This window comes from Carcharodon carcharias, chromosome 20, assembly GCF_017639515.1.
Source record: "Carcharodon carcharias isolate sCarCar2 chromosome 20, sCarCar2.pri, whole genome shotgun sequence".
Classification (NCBI taxonomy): domain Eukaryota; kingdom Metazoa; phylum Chordata; class Chondrichthyes; order Lamniformes; family Lamnidae; genus Carcharodon; species Carcharodon carcharias.
In genome coordinates this window covers 72,093,549-72,115,518 of record NC_054486.1, presented here as the reverse complement: position 1 = coordinate 72,115,518, position 21,970 = coordinate 72,093,549, and the positions used below count along the sequence as shown (strand labels likewise).

Genomic DNA, 21,970 nt, shown 5'->3' with positions numbered 1-21,970 from the left:
TATTAATGAGATCAGCATTTTATTCCAGTGTTACAATTATGAGATTTAAGATTGTTATGTTTAGAGACCTTTTTTATGTTTAGTGTAATATGAAGGTGGTCAGGTGATTTGTGCTGAAGTCTGTCTGACAATAGGCCTGGGTGATGGGGCTGCTACAGATCAAAGGAAGGCCTAGATTGTTTTACTGGGAAGAAGGTGCAAGGTGTCCAGAGTAGGAGACAATGGCAGCAGCATCTGTGTTTACAGTGGTCAGACTGCTGGACTCCGAAGTTCCAGGAAGGTGTTGAAAATATCAGCTTGTCAATGGTTGCGCTTTATTTGTTCACTTAATTTCACAATAGAACAGAGTTGGAGTCTACAGAATTGTTAGTCAGCATTTCTAACTGGATACAAGGCCCATCTGAATCATGGTGCCGTGGTGATGGGCTTTGAGGGGGAAGCCATTGTGATATTGGATTACAGGTTTTCCTAAAATAGCATGACGGACAGGTTTGTCTGCCAGGCTCTGGGAGAGAGCAACTAGAGGCCGAAAGTCTCTATGGTTTACCGCAAGAATGCGGGTGGGAGCTCGTGTTCTGATTGGAAAGGTCAAATAAGTGGGGAGTTAAAATGAGATTCGCTTAGCTTGTGGGAGAATAGCCTCACTGAGAAAGTTCTGAGGTTACAAGTTACCAGGCTGAGAAAGAAAAGAACAGAAGTAAACACTTGGAAGCTAGAAATCACTTTGGACTGATTCTGGAAGAATTGAATGTCTACTTAAAAGGACAGTGTAAACTATACCTGTGATGTTTGATTTTTCGTTTGTGCTGGAAGTAACAAAAGAACAGTTCTATTCTGTGGTTTGAAGTATAAGTGGCCTACAAAATAGTGTTTAGTCAAATAAAAACAGAAAATGTTGGAAAAATTCAGCAGGTCTAGCAGCATCAGGAGAGAGAAAAGGAGTTAACATTTCACTCATGTCCCAATGCCCTGTTTACCTTGCATTATTGGCTTGCACTTTCAACAACTTGCAATGCAAAAATTTCCCATCTAAATATGCAAGGGTAAATCTGAAAACAGACAATTAGATGTCTTATGCTGCAGCAAAATTTAGCTCAATAAAATTATGCATCTGCAAGAGAAACTTCTTTGGCATACAGCAGCAGAGATGGAATAAGGGGATTATATCTGACTTAAAACTTCAAGGACAGTAATCCTTCGAAGAACTGGAATTATTCCACACATCAGTTTATCATTCAATAATATTTTCCTGCTACCTTCAGTAAGAAAAACAATTCTAAACTAAACAGTGCAGTTAAGCAAATGTGGCTGCTTAATTAGTTCACTGGTACATGTAAAAACAATTCATAGACATTTAAGAATTAAATGTCAAGAATTTAGATTCCATCCTCCCCCAGTCATTATAAATTGAATATTCATTAGATAGACTGAATATAATTTGCAAAATGTCATTGTTCATGCCACTGTATTTTATTGTATACGTTTACATAACACCCTTGTTAAGCAGTGTATTACTATCAACTATGAAAAAAGTTACAGTTCAGTCACTTAGTCATACATAATTATAGCCCACTGTTATAATCTTATACATCACAATATTTACATTCAATACTACCCTGTGCTCAGTTAACAGAACTGTTCGATAGGAAAAGATTAGATATGAAACATGGTAAACAAGCCAAAGATTGTTTTGATACATGTATAAACCCATCATTTGTTAGGATGTATGCCTAGAATTATTTCAAAAAGAAAAATGTAATTGGAAAAAATAAAAGAAAGATTCTTTAATATAGAAATATACTTGAATACTTATTTCAATGAAGTGCTGTAGTGTTTTGCACCAAAATGTGGTGAAAGTTATTGCATCATTTCCATTATAGACACAGAAGTTAATCGAAGACAATATCCTCTGCTCATTCTCACATCCGCTGTTCCATTAGTCACATACACTTCACTTACCTCAAACGACTCAGACAGTGCACACCTCACCTTACTAAAACCCTTGTTTCATCTCACAAAATTATTCTTTTATGTCCAAACATACATTTCATAATCCTTTAATGGCTCTAATTATCACAAAACCAAATCAAACTCTGCTAGTCCACTCACATGGCCTTTCAATAATCAAGATAACTTCCTCCCTGAAACCAATGAAAGTTACATTAAAACATTTCCCTTACCACCACTGCCAGCCAAGCATGCCACGTACTAACAATACTGAGGTCATGTGGTTTTCAGATAACACCACTTCCTCTTGTGTGTGTGTATGGGTGGTGTGCATGTGTGTGCAGGCCTGTGTGTGATGTCCAGGTATGCGTGCTCATGTGGGTCCATCCATATGCACGTGCAAGTGTGCATGTGTTTGAGTGCGCACATGTGAAGGTGTGCTTGGGTACGCATATGCGTGTTCTTCGGATGTAGCAATGCAACTTTGTTCAGAGAAAAAGCACCATAAACTACTGTATATCCAAATCACAGCACATAAATATCTAGTTCCTCGTCTGGGAGGAGAGCACCTCCATTGTGTAGCGTATTGTGTCTGTTCCAGATTCCGATTAGAAGGACTCAAGAATATTCCTAAGCCAGAGATCGCTGCCGGGGCTTTATTCTAGGATACAACTGTAACAAAAATTTAAAAAAAGACATGAAAGTAATGGTTTATCATAATATTACTATATTATACTTCATACACAACTGTACTTCCTTTTTCAGCTGCAGATTAAGACAGTCTGAGCTATGGATGTCACTATAGTCATTTATTAATACTGCTCAGAATTTGATGATAACTAACATTTATAGTAATGTATATAGCAATGTAGGGAAATGTCCAAAGGTATTTCGCAGGAGAACAAGATGACAAAAATAAACCCAGAGCAAAAGGAGGAGATATTAGGTGGCTAAATGCTTGGCCAGAGAGGTATGTTTTAGGAAGGGCCTTAAAAAAGAGAGATGGCAAGATTGCAGGTTTGGAGGAGCAATTTCATAACTTAGGGCCTAGACAGCTAAAAGTACAGCCAGGAACAGAGAGGCAAGCATAAATCCAGAGCTGGAAGAATGAAGAGTCCTTGGAGGGTTGTAGGCCTGGAGAAAGATAAGGAAGGGTGAAGCCAGGTAGGGATTTGAACATTAAAAAAGCTTTTGACCTCCATTTTGAGGCATAATTGTTTATGATCGTTAGTAAATTACCTATTTCTTACTGTAATTTCAACTGAAAATGATCTATAATCCTACGACAAAGGTTAGCAAAGGGTGTAATTACAAGTTCTCTTAGCTTTACATCTAACTTCAGGATGAAATAAGGGAGCAGCAACAATAGAAAACTCCCTATAGCCTTCATACAGCATAGCAGTAACCTTATCATAAATGAGGACCAAGGGACCAAACCTCATGCTGCCATTTTTAAATTTTACACTTGATATCTGTTTCTAGGCTGCCTTTAATCAGCAGTTTTGAAAAGCAAAAGGATGATGAGAATCATTGCAGTTTGTACACACAATGCCTTCCTTTGTAACATGTAGGATATGTAGTAATTGATCTGAACTGTTTTATCAATACAGTTTATACTGTAAAAACTAATGATCCACATGGATCAGCAGGACAAACAAATCAATAACTGACATATAAAATTTAATGATGCATTTGTTAAAGGAAGGACTTATTTTTTCTTCAATTATGTTGCTTGTCCTTTGCACTAACTTCTGTTTTCTGGGATTGGTCCCCAAGAAGATTCCCTAACTAACCTGACTTTTACACTCTTCCAGTCTCTTTAGCTACTGATTTGATCAGCCAGCAGAGTTGGATTAAGAATTCTTGGAACCTTGGAAATCAACATCATTTTGGCCCATCCCATCAACACAAAGCATCATCCCCGATCTACTAAAATTCAAATGCTTAGTAAAATACATGAAGCCACACGCCAGCAGAATATTTACAAACTGATTAAAGTAATCAGAATTACAACACTTATACACCACATCATACCATTCTTAATGGAGAGATGCCTACATGAGGCCTCTAACAGGAGTTCCATATTTGGCTGGATCTTTAACTTAATCTGCCTTGTCAGTTGGTATTACTAAGAGTTACTTTTGTTTCACTTGCACTATTACAGTTTATTTGAAAAAACTAAAGCTACAGAAATTTGGGCTATATTTACCCCTAGCAGATTGCGAGGAACATAGCCTTCTTTGTCATTCAAACGAGCCCACCACCAGTCTGTTTCATTGTCATCTTTACGCCTCACGACCGTCAGAGGGTCTCCTTCATGGAATGATAATTCATCACTGTTCTTGGCCTCATAGTCCCATAAAGCATAAACCACACCTTTGTTCATGACACCCATTTTTTCTTGCACTCCTATTGTGGATTGAAAATAATTCTCAATTACCTCAAACTTACAAAACATGTTGCTGGTCATTGAACAAAATGTATGCTTTAGAGCTATGCTTAGAAGATCAACACAAGTTTTTTTTTTGCCTTCAAAAGTGTGCATTCAAACATGTATAGCTTTTGAAAGCTTGTTGTGGGGATTTCATGACAATTGCTAATATGTGCATCCAGACTTATAAAAAAAAATATCAAATATCCGCTCAGGCTGATCATTATCATACATTCTTCTACAGCTAAGAGAACAGAACAGCACTGTTTCTGGACTTAAATACAAATGCTTTTCTAGAACTGAAGCGAGATGGGGTAGAAATTGTATTTTTTCAAATCTCCTTCTCAAGAAAAAAGAAATGCTTTGCTGTCAATTAGTAATCCATTAAGGGGCTTTAGAAAATTATTTTTTCCCACTGTAGATATGTTCAAGTGGCAAACAGCCTCCAATCTCAAACCTGATCTTCTGCTTGAGAAATCAAGTCAAAATGTCAGAACAATATGCTAAAATGACCAATACCACACAATCAAATCTTTGTTTGTATAGATGCTGTGGAGATGCTACTGATTTACTCATTTACAATTTTGTCTTGCATAAAATATTCAAAAAAGTGAAAGGGACAATGGCAGGGTGTATTTGTTCACAAAATATATAATCTGGCACTGGTCCATGTCCTTAAATGACAAGTTCCTGATCAGAGCAAGCTTGAGAGAGGAGCACCAAGCAGAGACCGAACACCAGCATGGATGGATATAAGTGAATCAATCTAAATATTGGTTGGAGTTGAAGTGGCTCATTGTATGGTTAGTGAAGATAGAACATTTCACCATGGCAGAGAAACTTGATAAAGTGCCAAGAGAACATATTGCAACATTAAGCACTGCTTAATTTATTTTGCCGAATTTTAAAAATAGGGGTTGAACATGTGCACAAAAGATTACACATTTTTATAAAAGAATCACAAAGTTCATAAATACTTGCCATAAAGGAACTGTGAGCATTGTACAAAGCCTTCTTCCATCTCCTCACATTTATCTGCTGCTGTTTCAACATCACTGATAGTGGTGGCAAAAATAGCAGCACCAGATTCCACAAGCAGTTTGCAGAGTTGGACGCTGTTGCAGGAAGCAGCGCAGTGTAATGGTGTCCTGAGAAGAAATTGGCACGATTTTAGATGACATTTTTGAGTGATTTTAGTCTGAAAGTTAATTAAGTATACAGTCTTAGAACCATGGAAGCCATGTTTCCACGTATAGAATAATAATGATTTAACTACAGGGTCAGTTTTTCTAATTGTCTTTAACATTACAGCTAAAGATTGCCCAAAATATCATGTAGTTATAAAATGGGATGAGGAGTTTGACTTGTACCATAAATCAATTTGGCACATTACAGCCTTCCGGACTTAACATTGTGTTCAAAACTTCACACCATGAACTCTCTCCTCCATATTTACCCCTTTTTAAAGTTTTTATTATTTAGTTATTCATTTTTTAAAATCCTTTTTCCCCACCCCCAGAGGGACATCTGTCACTTTTTTCTATGTTGTGCTTTCAGAGTGCTGACCCTGGTTCTGCTATTAACACTTTCTGCTATCTTACCATAATGCCACTATCAGCACCTTCTTTAGTCTTTACTATGACCATTAACACTCCCTTTGTCTTGTGTCCGTGACATCTTTCTCAATCTCTCCTCAACTCCCACCTATTCCTGACGTTCTATCTTGCTCCACCTGCTCCATCCTCTCTTAATTAGAATCAAATTGATCACATTTGTCTTTAGCTTTGAAGAAGTTATATGGACTCAACATATTAACTCTGATTCTCTCTCCACAGATGCTGCCAGAACTGTTGAGTTTTTCCAGCATTTTCTAATTTTAAATTTTTTTATTACCTTTAAATTAAATGCGAGTGCAAGGACTGTCTGGAGAAGGAAGATTGCAAATTCCATATCTTAATCAATTGGCCATGGAAAGCAAGACACAGCAGTTATTTTTGGAGCTTTCCCAATTGAGAATATTAACAAGCAGCAACACCTGATTTCCTTCCCATGTAACATAAGGATAACCATACACTTGCGTTATTAACACAATTTTGCATTTCTTCTTTGCCTCTGATACTGCCAATGCAGTATTCAAGGTACAGCCTGACAATAGAACTGTATAGTTTTGTTCACTATTCCCTCAATTATATGTTTTGTTGATCGCTGCTCTAAACTGATTGGACATGTTTAATATCAAGTTTAAGATTCCCAAATCACTTTCAGCTTTTTAACAAGTACATATGGCACCTTTTCCTTTCCAATCTACAGTACTTTGCACCTGTTTGCATTAAGTTTCATCAGCCATTTTTCTACCAACATACATACTTTGTCAAACTCATTTTGTAATGATTCATTTACTTATTGACAATTCTACATTTCACTCAATGGAAATGTATTTAATGTAGGGAAGAATCAATTTAATTTGTTGCATTTAACTCCAAAAATAGAAAATAAACCCCACAAATGTCCTTTGTTGGCACAATATGTACCGAGAACTGAATATTCGAGGTAGAACCAACCTACTTGAATTTGCATAAGCCATCTCGTTAAATTGCAACACTTGTAACTAATTTGTTTCACAGTAATTCTACTAAAGCATGAGAGCTTGAGTTACTCACAATAAAACTGAAGGTTTCAATAAGGCAAAACAACTTGCATTTAAACTGTTGGTAAGTGGAAAACGTCCACTTGAGGGGGAAAAAACAGAAGCCAAAATTAGAGAAATAGGTAACCAAAACTTTGGTTGAAAAGGGTGGCCTTTTAGAATTTTAAAGAAAAAATGGGGTGAGAGAAAAGGGGAGAAGGGAAAAAGGGCGAAAGAAAAAGAAAAAAAGGGAGACGGAGAAAGAAAAAAGGGAAGATAGAAAGAGAAAAAAAACAGAAAGAAAAAGGGGGGGAAGAGAGCAAAAAGGGAGAAAAAGCAAGAAAAATAAAAAGGGACTGAAGAAAAAAAAGAAGTGAAAAAATTCCAGTCCAGGGAGACCAAGGCTGGAGCTGAAGACCATCAGTGGTGAGAGAGATGGGGGCAGAGGGAGAAACAGAAAATGCACAGAAGGTCAACATTTATACAATTACAAGTCTAGTTTAGATCACCTATTTGGAAACTTTTGCAACATAGAAATTTACAATTATAAGGAGAGCTTTAAGTTGAATTAAGGACAGATTTTATCAGCTTAGTCTAAACAATTATTGGCCACATTTCAACCAATATTCATGTCAACAACAAAGTTTGAAGCTTACCATCCATCACTGTCTGCTGCATTTGCATTTACACCAAAATCAACAAGGAACTTCACAATGTGATGGTGACCAGCACACACTGCATTGTGTAATGGCGTAATCCCTTCATCATTAGGTCTACTGGGATCATTAACCTGGCCAAAACCAAAAAAAGAGTGCTGAACATATTAAGTAACTGTTTAAATGTTACATTCTACTATGTTGGAATTTCAAAGGCAGCATGTAACAATGACAATACAAAAACTTATGTAGAAAAGTTACCTCATAAATGATGCGCTGTACAAGATCAAATTCTCCTTCTAAAGAAGCATCTAGAAGTAAAGCTAGAGGATCGAATTTTACCCTCATCCCACAACCTGTCCTTTCTGAATCAGGCTTTTTTAAATTTGTACGTTTAGTCTGAGGAAATACAGATATTAGAAGTAAACTCAACAATTAGCACAACAGAAGCACAACGATTTCCCATGACTATGTAGCAACCGCTTTCTGTAAGAAAAGCGGGTGCACAAATAACTTAAATGGCTACATAGAAAGAAAAATTATATACAATGGATTGGTCTCAAAAATTAAAACAACCAACATCATAAATGTAGAAATAAATGTTACTGTAGAATTTAAAGTTATATGTTTTAGGTGCAAGTGTCTCCAGATTTTATGCCGAGTAAGAACAAAGTCTGCACTGCAATAGTATTGCTTAATAGATTACTAGTCATTTAAAAAGAAAATCACTTTAGTTTAAGCTTAATAAGCTTATCCACTTTTAATCTAATGTTAAGATTCAACATAAAATGGCACAGTAAATAAATTACTGCCTGTTCACTTACTGGTCTGCAAATATTGGTAAACATGAGCTGCTCTAATTTAAAGCCCCTTTAGTGCTATGGAATCTAAACAACAGAAAATTCCGGGCTAATTTTTTGGAATCTTGTCCCTTCCCTGCTTGATAGGTACCCATATCTCTAATGTTCCATTCACTAAAGGCGAAGGCCAGCTGCGGCACCCACAATGCACTCTGATTGAGATCAACTAATTATCACAGAGGAGGGGATCAAGACTTATTTTGCATTGCCCTATGCTTCAAAAGTTTATCTATTCTTTCCTTAAAATACATGCTTACCAACTCTACATGCAAAGCATTTTGTCTAACACCTGTTCTCACTATCAGACACAATTTTAAATTGATGATCCCTCACCACAAACTGCAACCAGAGGAAATGGTCTTTACCTATTCACTCTAACAAAGCCTTTGTAATCTTAAAAAAAAAACTTGGTCTTTGCTTTGCCATCTTTGCTCCAGTGGAATTAATCTTAATATCATAAATCTTTTCTTACAACTAGTATTTTACCCAGTTTATCATACTGGTGATAAGGAGCTTTACGCTCCTTATGGCTTCATTGTCCATTCAGTGACCTGCCTAAAACATCACAGTATCCCAATTATGGTTGTGAGAGAGAGAACAAATTAATTTTCATTTTATATGATGAATTTGTTCATAGCCAATGCAATACATTTGCAATGTCACTGCTGTAATATGGGCTAATTATGGTCTTGTAAAAAATGTTATTTCTTTGCTTTTGTTTATAAAACCCAAAATGCAATTGGCTTTTAACTTTCAAGGAATTCTGTCTATGAAACCCTAGTGACTTTGTCCCTCCAATCTTCAATGTTTTTCCATCAAGTATATATGTTCAATCTTTGCTTTTTCTCCCAAAGCCTCTTTAAAATAAGTATATAGGAGGAATAGAGAAACTAAGAAAGAAGACATTGATGAGAGGGGATGCAAGCTATGGAGAGGGATAATGTAGACGTAGAGGAGTACAAACAGGGTCAAAATGGTTGGATCTGCAAGATAAAGGATTTGCAACGTTGGTAGGAGAAAGTTGTGGAAATGAAGTGAATCAGGGAATCTGCAGTCAGTCACTCTATTCTAAGATGAGTAGGAACCAAATTATTGTTCTGGGAGATTTTAATTATCCATTTATTTATTTATTAGGACAGAGGAGTAAATAGAGAAAAGGGAATGAAATTCACTGAAAAAGACAAGGTGCCAAAGCTTCTCGTCTTGCATTCATCAGGACAAAGACAAGAATGCACCAATCCTGAGTGCTCTAATAGCTACACTAACAATCAATTTAAGATAAATCAGTCATGCTCATAACATGGCCCATTTACGCTCGCCAGAAGTGACATACATTCAAACGCAAGGACCTGTTTTCTGCAAAGAAATACGTTCAAGGCTTGTGCCTTTTCTTATTAAATACCCAGGAGCTTGGGGAGCCTATGTTGTTTTCTCCATGGCAGTGCCTTGCTCAGAGTTGACTTGCCAAACAATCAGCACCCTTTTTTGGCATTCTTGAATTTTTCCTGATGAGTGCAAGGTGAAAAACTTCAGGTCCATGTGCCTCTTTTCAGCAATATTCAAGGAATGAAATTCCTAAAATCTTTCCTCAGGACTCTTCCCTCAAGCAGGACAGTATTAGAAAATAAGAGGTAAAGTCAAGAGGAGCCTTGAGGAAAAAACATCACTAAACATCAAAGAAAACAAAGTATTTCATTCATTGGACAAGTGAGCAGGCTAAGGGAAGACAGTGTTCCAGCATCTGATGGGATAGGTCCTAGGACCCTGAGGGAGGCAAGTAAGAAATTGCTGGGACCCTAAATATTATATTTCAGGAGTCTATTGAGTGTGATGTATGGAGGAATGGAGAGTGACCAATGTAGTGCCCATTTTTAAAAAGGGAGGCAGCCAATCTGGATAATTACAGACAGAGATTAAGAAAAAATTAATTTGCATTTACACAGCCGATTTCATGTCCTTGGGACATTGTAAGGGATTGACAGCAAACAGCTTAACATCTGTTACAGAGAAATTTTTAGAGTAATAAGGATGAAATACTTATATATACATAAAGAGAAAACAGAAGTAGCCAGCATGGATTTCTTGAGGTATGATTATGCTCGACAAGCCTCATCGAATTATTAGAGAAGGTAACAGACTAGGTATATGGAGGCAATGGAAGGAATGTAGTGAACATGGACTTGAGGAAAACCTTTCAAAGGGTACCACAAAGGAGATTACAAGAGAAGAGCAAAAGTCGAATTAAAGGACTGGATTAAAAACTAGGAGAGAGAGAGTTGGAGTTAAGGATGGTTTTTCAGGTTAGCTGGAAACAAATGGCGATGTCCCATAAATCCACTCTGGTTCACTGTGTATATCAGTGATTTGGGTACTTGAGGGAGTGGTGTGAAATTTATAGGAGGTATAATTAACCTATAGGGAGCTACAAAAAAAAAAAATTGAGAGGACGAAGGAAAGGGTAAAAGGTGAGAAAAGTGCGAGGTGACACATTAGGATTTAGAAAAAAAACAGTAATAATACTCTGAATGAAAATAGTCTTAATGCTGCCAAAAAACCAAGGGTTTGAGGCTGCAGACTTACAGGCATTAAAGGCAGCACCTTGGGTTGTTACTGTAGTAAAGAAAGCTAATGGAATTCTTGATTTTATCATGATGCATGGAATAGAAAAGCTAGGATGGTAATGAATCATGTTTATGTACAACTTTAATTGTATTGTTATGCAGGAGAAAAGATAAATTTAAGAGTTACATAAAGTTGTGGAATTCACTTCCAGAATTAATGGTTGGGCAGAAACTATGTCAACATTCAAGGTTAGACTGGCTAGGTGGATGACAAAAGGGAATGAAGCAATATGGTAAATGTGATTAGCATACTTGCTCACATGGAGGATAAACATTGACAGGCTGGTTGGGTCAACTGGCCTGTTTATGCAACAGAACTTAAGAAATTCTATATAAATTGTACCAGTAATCCATCAGCCTTAATCAATCTACTTCCTCCTTGTGTTTGCCAAATCCTCTACTTCTGTGTAATCGCTAAATGCCAATATTATGATCCCTGAATCAGTCCAAACCATCTGCATACATGGAAAACCGTCATACAGATGGAACATTTTACTTTAGAGACAATTTTCAGCAACATGTTCTTTAGCTGCCATGATCAAGATTTGAAACCTTTGAACAAAACTTGTGAAAATAATATCCATATGTCACAAGATGCAAAGCAAAATGAAGCCTTGCTCTATCCTCTCCATAACCTACAAGAGCTCCTCTGCTACATCAATTCTACTCCCCATATCAGACACACATGCAAGCTAAAAGAGATTCCCAATTTAATGCCTAATTAGGGGCAGAGCTGTCTTGTGGGCCCATATCCAGCTAAAACGATCCAAACTCATTTCACATACAGCATTTCCAGCCAAAAAAGAGATTTGCAACCATCATCCTGGATTGAATGTAAAACCAGTTAGACAGTAACTTAATTTACTATGCTATTTGGTCCCAGGAAATACAGCTTCTTAAAACAAAAGCCCATTGATTCTACTGATATTACTCTACATTTATTGTTTATACTAGGTACAACACAAAACTTACAGGAGAGGCCAGTGGCACAGCAGGTGGCAGAGGAACATCTTCCTCTGGTGATATGACCTCTGGCATAGGGCTTGGTAGTTGCTCCGTTTGAACAATAGCGGGGTTATTGTTATTGTCCTCTATTGTAGCAGATATCTCGTTGTCATCTGTCTGAATCAATTCAGAATGTGGAGAAGGCAGCTGGTTATCATTGGCATCCGACGATGGTTGAACTTCAGGCTGAGTTGTTGGTTCAGGCTGCACAGAACCAGACTCCACTAAGCTGGTATTACCATTATCAACATCTGCTAAAGCACCTACATAGTCCTGCTGATTACTGGGGAGGTAAAATGGCATATTATCCATACCCCCAGCTAGTGTATTAAAACGCTGATACAGCAACTTCTGTATATTTGGCCCACTTGGGCCTTCTGGCTCAGTTATAGAACTCCGTTTCTTCAGAGGCCTTGGTGCATGTGCCAGTTTCTTCCTTAGAGCTTCAAGGTCAGCATCACTTTGATACCGTAATGGCGAATGCACAATAGGTAATAATTTTGTAGGACTCAGAGGACGTGGGATGTTTTCAACATTTGAGTTGGTGGGTGGCAAGTTCTCATGTTCTAGCTCTTTTTCATTACTAGTTTGGTTTTCATCACTGGTCTGAGGATGAGAACTTTGGAAAGGCTGGGTATGAGTAAAAGGCAAAGGAGATGGTGAAGCAGAACCAGATCCAGATGGCAATACTGGCTTTCCATACACTAGAAAAGGGAAAGAGAAATTTCTCTAATAAATCAAAAGTAATAATTATGCTTTATTATGTTAAATACAGCAAAATCCCACCATTCATGACTTCCTCTTCCACAAATTTGCTTATCCGCGCAAAAGTCTTTGTACGCCAGATCATCCATTCTGGGCTCAAATGTATGCTTAGCTGCTGTTTTAAAAGTCAAGAAATAGAAGCCAATTTAAATGCCAAAAAAGAAAAAATGCCTAAATGAACTTTGAAGAACCTTGAAAGTGTCCATGATGTGTTTCCTGCATTGAACATTGAGCGTATGTCTCTGCTGTTGCTTGCACGTGGATATCCATTGTTGCTGCGATTTAATTCCTGATCACAGTCCACCTCCACTCTCAAGTAATGTACTGAGAGGCAAATTTTACATTGTTCTTGTTTTATTCTTATGTTAAACAATTCCCCCAGTAAATTTCTCTTTAAATTTATTAAGAGCATAGTTTTTATTGCCTTTGATCCTTTACACATGTCAAATTTTAGGATAGCTGGAACCTATCTAATTAATGTCCATTGTAAAGTATGTTCAACATTTGCGATTTCGCCATTTGTGAGTTTTCGCAGAAACTTAACCCCCACGAGCGGCGGGACTTTATTGTATAATAATTATACTTTTGCTGTACACAAAACATTATAGAAACTATCAAATTATTAATGGTTTTTATCAAACATTTAAAAATTAAACTACTTACTTGCTTTAACAGTATGAGTTTTGTTTAGGGTGTTATATGCAGCCTGTTGATAGTTCTTTGGTGGAGTAGCTTGCTGAAGATACATTGAATAAATCGAACTGGAATTCACCGTTTGAGGCCCTTTTCGTGGAGACTGAGGTCTAGAACCTTTATCTGTCAAGAATGGCCTTACTGCCACAGCTAGTGGTGGATCAGGTCTGTTGTCTCCAGCAGGGAACAATGGTGAGCCAGCTGGCTGATAAGTAGGACTTGGAGGCACAGTAATTCTCTGCTGAATTTGTTGCGAGGCACTGGCTTGAAATGTGCTTGCAGGTTGTGAAGACTGGATAGGTCTCTGCCAGTTTGCTGAGGTTATGTTGGAGACTGAACCCATACTAGGCCTGGGCTGAGTGCTATCTTTCATTCTTTCCAGTGAATTGGTGGAACCGATGGTCATGAGAGAAGATTTTGGGTGAGATCCATAAGACTGAGGCAGCTGCTTTACTGCACTCGGCACTGATGGCGGTACTTTTCCTGTTTCAATACCCTAAATTAAATGAGATACTGTTAGAAATAGTCATAATCAGTTTATAATCTCCAAAACAAAGCTTTACCTAACCAATTTATAACTAATAGCCAGTTTGAAAACATTAAACACTCAGAACAAGAGCAAAACACAGTGGATGTTAGAAATCTGAAATAAAACCAGGCTGACAGCATCAGTGGAGAGAGAAATAGAATGAAGGTTTCATGTCATTGACCCTTTGTCAGAATTGGGAATGCTTAGAGATCTAACAGATTTAAAGCAAGGCAGGGAAGGGTGGGGGTGGGGTAGGGGAGGAAAGGTGGGTTGGGATAGGGAAGGAAAAGGGGGTGGGGTGGGGGAGGAAAGGAGGGGTGGGGTCGGGGAGGAAAGAACAAACAGAAGACCTGTGATAGAGTGAAAGGCGGGAGATTAAAATCACAAAAGGGATCACAGTGCTCAAGAAATGAAAGGTGTGTCCAAAGAAGGTGCAAATGGAAAAGCAGAATCACTGTCAATGGTTGCTGCCCAAAAAAGAGCAGAGGTAATATGAACTCAATGTTCAGTCAGGAAGGCTGTAAATTACTTAAACTTTTTATGGTCTCTCATTAAAAGCTTTTACTGTATTCATATTATTCAAGCAACAAAAGCACTATTAAATGTTAGAAAACTAAAACTTTGGATTCAGAACAAACTAAATTTAATTTTGTGCCCTGGAGCAGTAAAGGCAGGTTGCCATCTGGAGTTGACTGTACTTTGAAATTGATTTGCTAAAATCAAATAGGGAAAGATAGCTTCCATATTAAATGGATCATCAGAGGCCACTTTGAAGTACTGCCAAAACCTACCACCATTTTCTCATTGCTTGAAATAGATGAGGAAGTGGACAGGGCCTGACTTGATCCAGCTCCTGGTTTCAAAACCGTATCCATGTTGGATTCCTTCCAGTCATTGTTTGCTGTTGTAGGTGATTTCCCTGTCGTAACAGATCCCTGTGGGACTGCTGGCCAATTTCCATCGTTAGCTAATTAGGGCATGAAAAATTGAAATATATTTAAAATCTATTTTAAAAAAAATCAAATAACTACTTATTTTAGTTAAATTGATCACATCTGGTTAGTAAATACTCAAGCTTTCCCAATCTGTCACTGCAATTATGGCAGGGTGGAAGAGAATGCACTAACAATTGTTCAAGCACAATCGTTGCAGCCATTTTGGGGACAAAAAGGAAATGTAATTTCCTTATGCCACTAATGTACATGGCACATGCAAGCAGTAGAGTTTCGTTACAAACTGATAATTAGGTACTGAATTAACATTTGCTCAATGTCATATGTCCTTTGCCTGAAGGCAGGGCCTTGACTCATTACTGATGCTTCATCCCAAGCTGTTTTTTTGTCAGTTTTTGTCAGCGGTGGTTTGCCATTGTCTTAATTTGGTCAACTGACATACTGTAATAGCAATGATCCTCTAAATACCAATATTAATGTCAGTTGTCACACAACACCGCAATAAAAATGGTAAAATAATTTTCTCTAAGGACAGAATATTCCCCCCGTTTTTTGGTGGGGGGGGGGGAGGGGAGAAGAGTTGTGTGGGGGCAAACACGGCCCCAATTGGCACCCCTGATCAGGTCCGCACCGCCATTTTACGTGGGCAGGCCAATTAAGGCCCACCCAGCATGATGCGTGCCCGGAAGCGCTGTGCGCTCCCTGTGCGGGCGGGGAGGGTTCCCTCAGTCGGCAGTGCGCTCTTTCATGCATTTGTGCAAAAACCGCAGAAATCTGAGGCACAGGGGTGCTTCAGGGAGATTAGTTTAAAGTTTCTAAAGTTTAAAAGGAGGGAAAAATCTTCAGATCATGTTCCCTCGTGTGAACTGTCACATGAGCTGGGACAAGTGTATTAATTTTATTAAAAATTTTTCCAAGATTTTAAAAACATTCATGAAACCTCTTCCCACCCATGGATGAGATTCCATGAAAAATGCGAAGGCCTCCTGGCCTCTTTGCCCGCCCGCCAATCTTAAAGTTGGATGGGCAGCTTTCTCTATAGTGTTAATTAATGGCCTTAATGGGCCTTTGACAGTTCGGTGGGCACACAGCCGACTGGGCTGCATGCCCACCAAACTGAAAATCTAAATGGCACACAGTGACATCGGGATACATGCCCGTCACCCCATGTCATTTTACGCCTCGGTGAGCAGGCCCCACCCCCGCTTGCTGGGCCGAAAATTCTCCCCTAAGTGTTTGCTTAAGCTTCACTCAGCCTGATGGATCAGCATTTTAACATAATGTAGTACTATGTGGTTAGTTAGGGTCCTCATTGACAAATTCCCCAGAGATGGATAAACCAGACTTTACAGCTGAGGAGGAATGTGAAATATTGGATGGGACATTAATTACTCCCTATATTTAAGATATTTATCATCCTTAAAAGTAGATCAATCACCAGGCCCAATTGAAATGTATTCCAGGTTGTTAAAGGAAGCAAGAAAATAAATAGCAGAGATTTTGACCATCATTTTCCAATCTTTTCTGGGCACACTGGAGAATTGCAGGACTACTAACCGTGTATAGTTGTTTAAAAAAAGGAATAGCCCAACTAATTACACACCAGTTAGTTATTACCTCAGTGGTGGGCAGATTACTGGAAAAAAAAATGAGATAAGGTATAAAGAGCCATTTAGAGGAGCATGGATTAATCAAGGACAGCATGTATTTGTTAAGGGAAGGTTGTGCCTGCATAATTTAATTGAATGTTTTGAAGTAACAAGGAAGATCAAAAAGGGTAGCATGTTTGAAATAGTCTGCATGGATTTTACGAAGGGTTTTGAAAAGGTTCCAAATTGCAGACTGGTCAGAAAAGTAAACACCCATGGAATCCAAGAGAAAGTAGCAAGGTGGATATAAAATTGGCTCTGTGGCAGGGAGCAAAGGGTTATTGAGGCTGGAAAGCAGCTGCTAGCAGGATTCCACTGAGCTCAGTACTTGGCCCCTAACTGCTCACGGTATGCATATCAATGATTTAGACCAAAATGTACAGGGTATCATGAAATTTGCAGATGATACGAAAATTAGCCAACGTGCAAAAGTGAGAAAGGAAGCTGTAGTCTGCAGGAAGACATCCACACACTGGCCAGGTGGGCAGGAGAGTGATAAATGGAATTCGATCCAGAGAAGCATGAGATAGTGCGTTTGGGAAGGACAAACAAGGCAAGGGAATACACAATAAATGGTAGGTTTCTGAAAAGCATAGAGGAACAGAAGGGTCCTGGAGTGTATGACTGCAGATCTCTGAAGGTAACAGGACAGGTAGATGAAGTGGTCAACAAGGCACAGGGGATATTTTTCTTTATTGGCCAAGGTCTAGAGCAAAGGAGCAGGGAAATTATGCTAGCGCTACATAGACTACAGCTAGAGTACTGCCTACAGTTCTGGCCACCTGATTCCATCATGGATCTGATCACAAGAGAGAGGGTAGAGAAGGGATTTATAAGGACGTTGCCAGGAATGGAGAACTTTAGCAATGAGGAAGGATTGAATAGGCTGGGTTTTTTTTCTTTGGAACAGATCAAGCGAAGGGGAGATTTCATTGAGATGCATAAAATTATGAGGGGTCCAGATAGAGTTGATAGGAAGGAAGGACCTATTTCCGTTAGCAAAGAGGTCATTAACCGGGGGTATAGATTTCAAACAATTGGATGGATTACAGGGGAGTTTAGGAGGAATTCTTTTACCCAGGAGGTGGTGGGGCTCTGGAACACTGTCTGAAAGGGCAGCAGAGGCAGAAATACTCATTGCATTTAATGAACACTTGAGATGCAGTAACCTACAGTGCTACAGACCAAGAGCTGGAAGCAGTGATTAAGCTGGATAGCTCTTTTTCAGTCGGCATGGACACAGTGGGCCAAATGGCCTCCTTCTGCAGCTTAAATCTTTCTATGTTCTCTTATCTCAACTGGCCCAAAGGAAAGTGCAATGGGTGGCACATCAATCCACAATTACTTCCATGCCTCTGTGGTAGCTGCATTTTAGTAGCAGCAGAGTATAGGTTACCAACTCAATCTACTTTCTAGAAAATGGCACAAAATACAATGGTGGCTGTCAAAAGGAAAAATGATTCTTTGCAAAATTTCAGTAATATGGGAGCCCATAAAAGTGTGATTATTTTTACAAATTCAATAGTTGTTCTATTCAATGATGGAAGTTAAGTTTATTCAGAAGTGTAAAATGATTGTTAATACTACCATACTTCAAAATTAGCAATACATTGAAATGTTTTACACCATAATTTTACCATACATCACTAAAAGGGCAAAACATATATATATTCCATTTGTCTACAATGTCATAATTGGTTCCCAGCAAGTGTAATAAAAAAGAAAACTTAATTAAAAGAAACTCAACACCAGTTCATTCTGCTAATTTTCTGCCCAACCTCCATTTCCGAAAGCATCGATCTGTGGCTAGGTTCCATCACCCTTCCATACCTTGCCTGTGGCCATTATTAATGTACAAGCTCTGATACTGTGTTCAAAGGCTATTTTCCTGGTGATAGGGTTGGGAAGGAGAAACATCACTACCCTATTGTTATCTAACCTCATATACATTTCCAGCAGGAGAGGGAGGAGAGTGTCATTGGATAGCAATCAAATGCAGGCATTTGGCCAATTTGCTCCCGCTCCATCCTTTCAAGGGGTAGCAGGCTTAATGTAGATTTCACCCCAACAAAGATCAGCTAAATCAGCAAGGACCACTCATCAAACCTTAGATTGTCTCAAATGTGTGTCAGTTACTCAGGGAAATCTTGCTAATGGATTGGGGCGGGGGTGAGAGTGGGGGTGGGGGAGAGGAGCCAAAGCTAGTTCACTTTATTTGGCTCTATACAGTACATCAGTTCATAATATAATTATCCATGGGAAGTTTTATAACTAAATCAATCAGTTTCAGTTATGGCAAACTTAAAGTGCCACTTAACTACCAGGTTCACCACAGGGATTGTTTAAATACAACCCATCCTATTCAATATTGTTTGGTTGCACACTTAAAGTAGTATTGTGACCATTGAAAAAAATAAAATTTTAACTGCCTGGATTTTCTTGACTTATGAACATTTTTTTTTGTTACTTGGATGGGATTTTTAACCATTTTGTAGAAGATTGTAAAGCTAGGAGGATTTTGTTATTAAAAACCAACTTTTCCTGTTCTTGTAAACTTAAAACAGTTTTAAAACATGTTGCCTTAAATTGTGATATTTGTGCCTCTGGAAGCAGAGCTCAAAAGAAAGACTCTTTAAAGTAAGGCCTGACAAGTGCAAAGTTTTAGAATTTAGGTCACAGATCTTGACTTCACAAGATCTTGATTTAATGCTGAGAGAATAAGACAACTTTTCTTTCAAAGAATGGAAGAATCAAGAGATTACTAGCAGGTCTGCCTGAAAATGCTCAATTATTATCAAGATAAATATAGAAGAGCAAAACTTTTTAGGCCCACCTTAGCTTTTCCATCTAGAAAGCCTAACCACAAATAAATCTACTGTAATTAAACAAAACCATGACTTTGTGTTACATATTCATTGCTGCAAAACTGGATCATTTTCTATGCAAAATTACGCTTAGAGAAGCATTAAGGAATTTGTAACATTTTATACCACTAGGCCATTACAATCAATGGTAGGCTGCTAGAATCATTTGTGAACTATTCAGTTTTGAGTTAAGCAGGTGAAAAATGTTTCATTCAGTTTTATAGTACTTTAACAGCCAATCATAAAGAAAGCTCATGCACCAAGCATGCACAAACACGTGCATCAGTTAGATATACTAAGTATAATCAAATTCAAAAACCCTCAAACAGGAAGCCAGCTTTAATTATGGATGCATTATTAGGGGCTTGCAGCATTCAAAATTATAACAAATCACATCAGTCTATTCAAAGAAACAGAACTGTATAAAGACGTACAACCCAAGCATCTGCTTTCATAGTTTTTAAAATGCAAGGATGAACCAGAGTCAAGACCCACATCCAAATCAGACACCACCCAGGAGCCGGTCAGCTTGTGTCTAAGAATTTCATCTATGTATAATGGAACAGAAAATAGAAGACAGACAATTGTAGGACTCATTAGGTTTAAATTTTAAATGTTTTTACCTCAAATATTAGATGCATTTTTAAAAACAAGATTAACATTTTATAATCTAGTGTTTTTTGAATGATTACATACAGCATCAACATTTAGCTTTACAATTATATTTATTTGCATCTACATTTGGCTGTGCAATAATGTTCACTTGTGTCTACAATAAATTCATAGGACTATTTTGCAACAAAAGTATTAAAACATAACCAGGAATTTTTAAAATCTCACTTCAAAGGCAAGGAGAAAGTTTGTCTTATGCAAGTTTAAAACATACGGCAGGATATGTCCTTTAAGCAAAGTCAGTAACAGTTCCACAGACTCACAATGTAGTTTGTCAGGAACAGAAGTTGCCAAGTGGTTCACACTATGATCTGGAGACTTTAGAGAGGCAGTAGAAGAAATTAAAACAGGATCCACTATGATGTCTAAATCAGAAACTTTCCAAATGCCTGGAGGTTTTTTCAAACTGCCATCTGATTCTGTCCAAGAAGTCAAAGCAAAGTGAGTCATTGAAGGACCCAGTAGTAAAGCAAAAGAAAAGCATAAGAACACAAAAGAATATATCAAATTAAACATAAAAGAGAAGAGTTGGAAGAAATCTGAAATACTAAAGTTATAAATTCAAAATATGGTGCTATAAAAATGTGAACCCAAGTACTTAACAACTTACTAATAACTGGTAAAAGTTTAAATATAGTATGAGAAGACACTCTGAAAGAAAGAAACACTTAAATAGATGTGGTACACTAGTATGGAAATAAGATCATTTTTGAGCTCTTCCAGGGGAAGGAATTAGTGCTAAGAAATTATGATCCTAGACCAGGCCTCCAAGATTTTTGTAAAATCCAGTTGGGAACAATAACATTTTGTTTGAAGTGGACAAAGTTTGGAGATTCAAGAAATTGCCAATTTTGTGCCAAATTTAAAGCAATTTTGTATTGTGAACTCAATAATTGAACGGTGATTGGCAAAATTAATTTCAAACAGAACCTGTTTAGCCAGAGTGTGATAACCAGCCTGGATTGGATTCTACCCAAAGTCTATGAAATGAAAGATCATTGCACCACTCAGTTCCCAAATTAAAAAGCTACATTAAAAAATTTAAGGCACAGAAGGATATCATTCAGCTCATTGTGTTTGTGTCAGCTGGAAACGACCTATCCAGCTTAATCTCACCTTCCAATTCTTGGTCTGTACCCCTGCAAAATTACAGAACTTCTAGTGCATATTCAAGTGTTTTTTTTAAAATGTAATGATGGTTTCTGCCTCTATCGCTCTTTCAGGCAGTGAGCTCCAGATCCACCATTCTCTGGGTGAAAAAAAATAGCTCTGATCTTTCTACCAATCATTTTAATCTATGCTGCTAGGTTATTGACCTCTCAATTTTACACACCTCAATGAAATTTCTCCTCAGTCCCCACTGTTCCAAAGAAAACACCCGAGCCTATTCAATCTCTTCTCAATAGCTAAAATTTTCCATTCCTGGCAACATCCTCATAACTCTCTTCGGTACCCTCTCTATTGTGATCGTATCCTTCCTGTAATGCAGTGTCCAGAACTGTATGGAGTACTCTAACTAGACTAAATAGTGGTCCACTGAACATCAAGCCATTGTTTCCAGGACTGTCACTGACCTCATCTCCTCTGGGGATCTTCTTCCCACAGCTTCCAACCTGATAGTCGCCCAACCTTGGATGGCCCGCTTCTATCTCCTACCCAAAATCCACAAACAGAACTGCCCCGGTAGACCGATCGTCTC

The 21,970-nt window shown here is 38.0% G+C and overlaps 1 protein-coding gene across 9 annotated transcripts in view; it reads right to left on the bottom strand.

Moving 5' to 3' along the window:
• Positions 1-1,454: 1,454 nt before the first annotated feature.
• ppp1r13bb (protein phosphatase 1, regulatory subunit 13Bb) overlaps positions 1,455-21,970 on the bottom strand; it is a 105,940-nt gene continuing 85,424 nt past the window's right edge. For 4 of the 9 annotated variants that reach the window (XM_041214060.1, XM_041214062.1, XM_041214058.1 and 1 more), the window contains exons 10-19: positions 20,535-20,690; positions 20,034-20,147; positions 14,925-15,100; positions 13,575-14,100; positions 12,114-12,850; positions 7,922-8,059; positions 7,661-7,794; positions 5,360-5,526; positions 4,157-4,356; positions 1,455-2,619 (exon numbers count right to left, since the gene is read on the bottom strand). In XM_041214060.1, coding sequence (XP_041069994.1) covers positions 2,578-2,619; positions 4,157-4,356; positions 5,360-5,526; positions 7,661-7,794; positions 7,922-8,059; positions 12,114-12,850; positions 13,575-14,100; positions 14,925-15,100; positions 20,034-20,147; positions 20,535-20,690 — 2,390 coding nt within the window. In that variant the 3' untranslated portion in view covers positions 1,455-2,577. The remainder of the gene's footprint in view (positions 2,620-4,156; positions 4,357-5,359; positions 5,527-7,660; positions 7,795-7,921; positions 8,060-12,113; positions 12,851-13,574; positions 14,101-14,924; positions 15,101-20,033; positions 20,148-20,534; positions 20,691-21,970) is intronic. The other 5 variants (XM_041214063.1, XM_041214064.1, XM_041214065.1 and 2 more) reach the window with 3 other exon arrangements.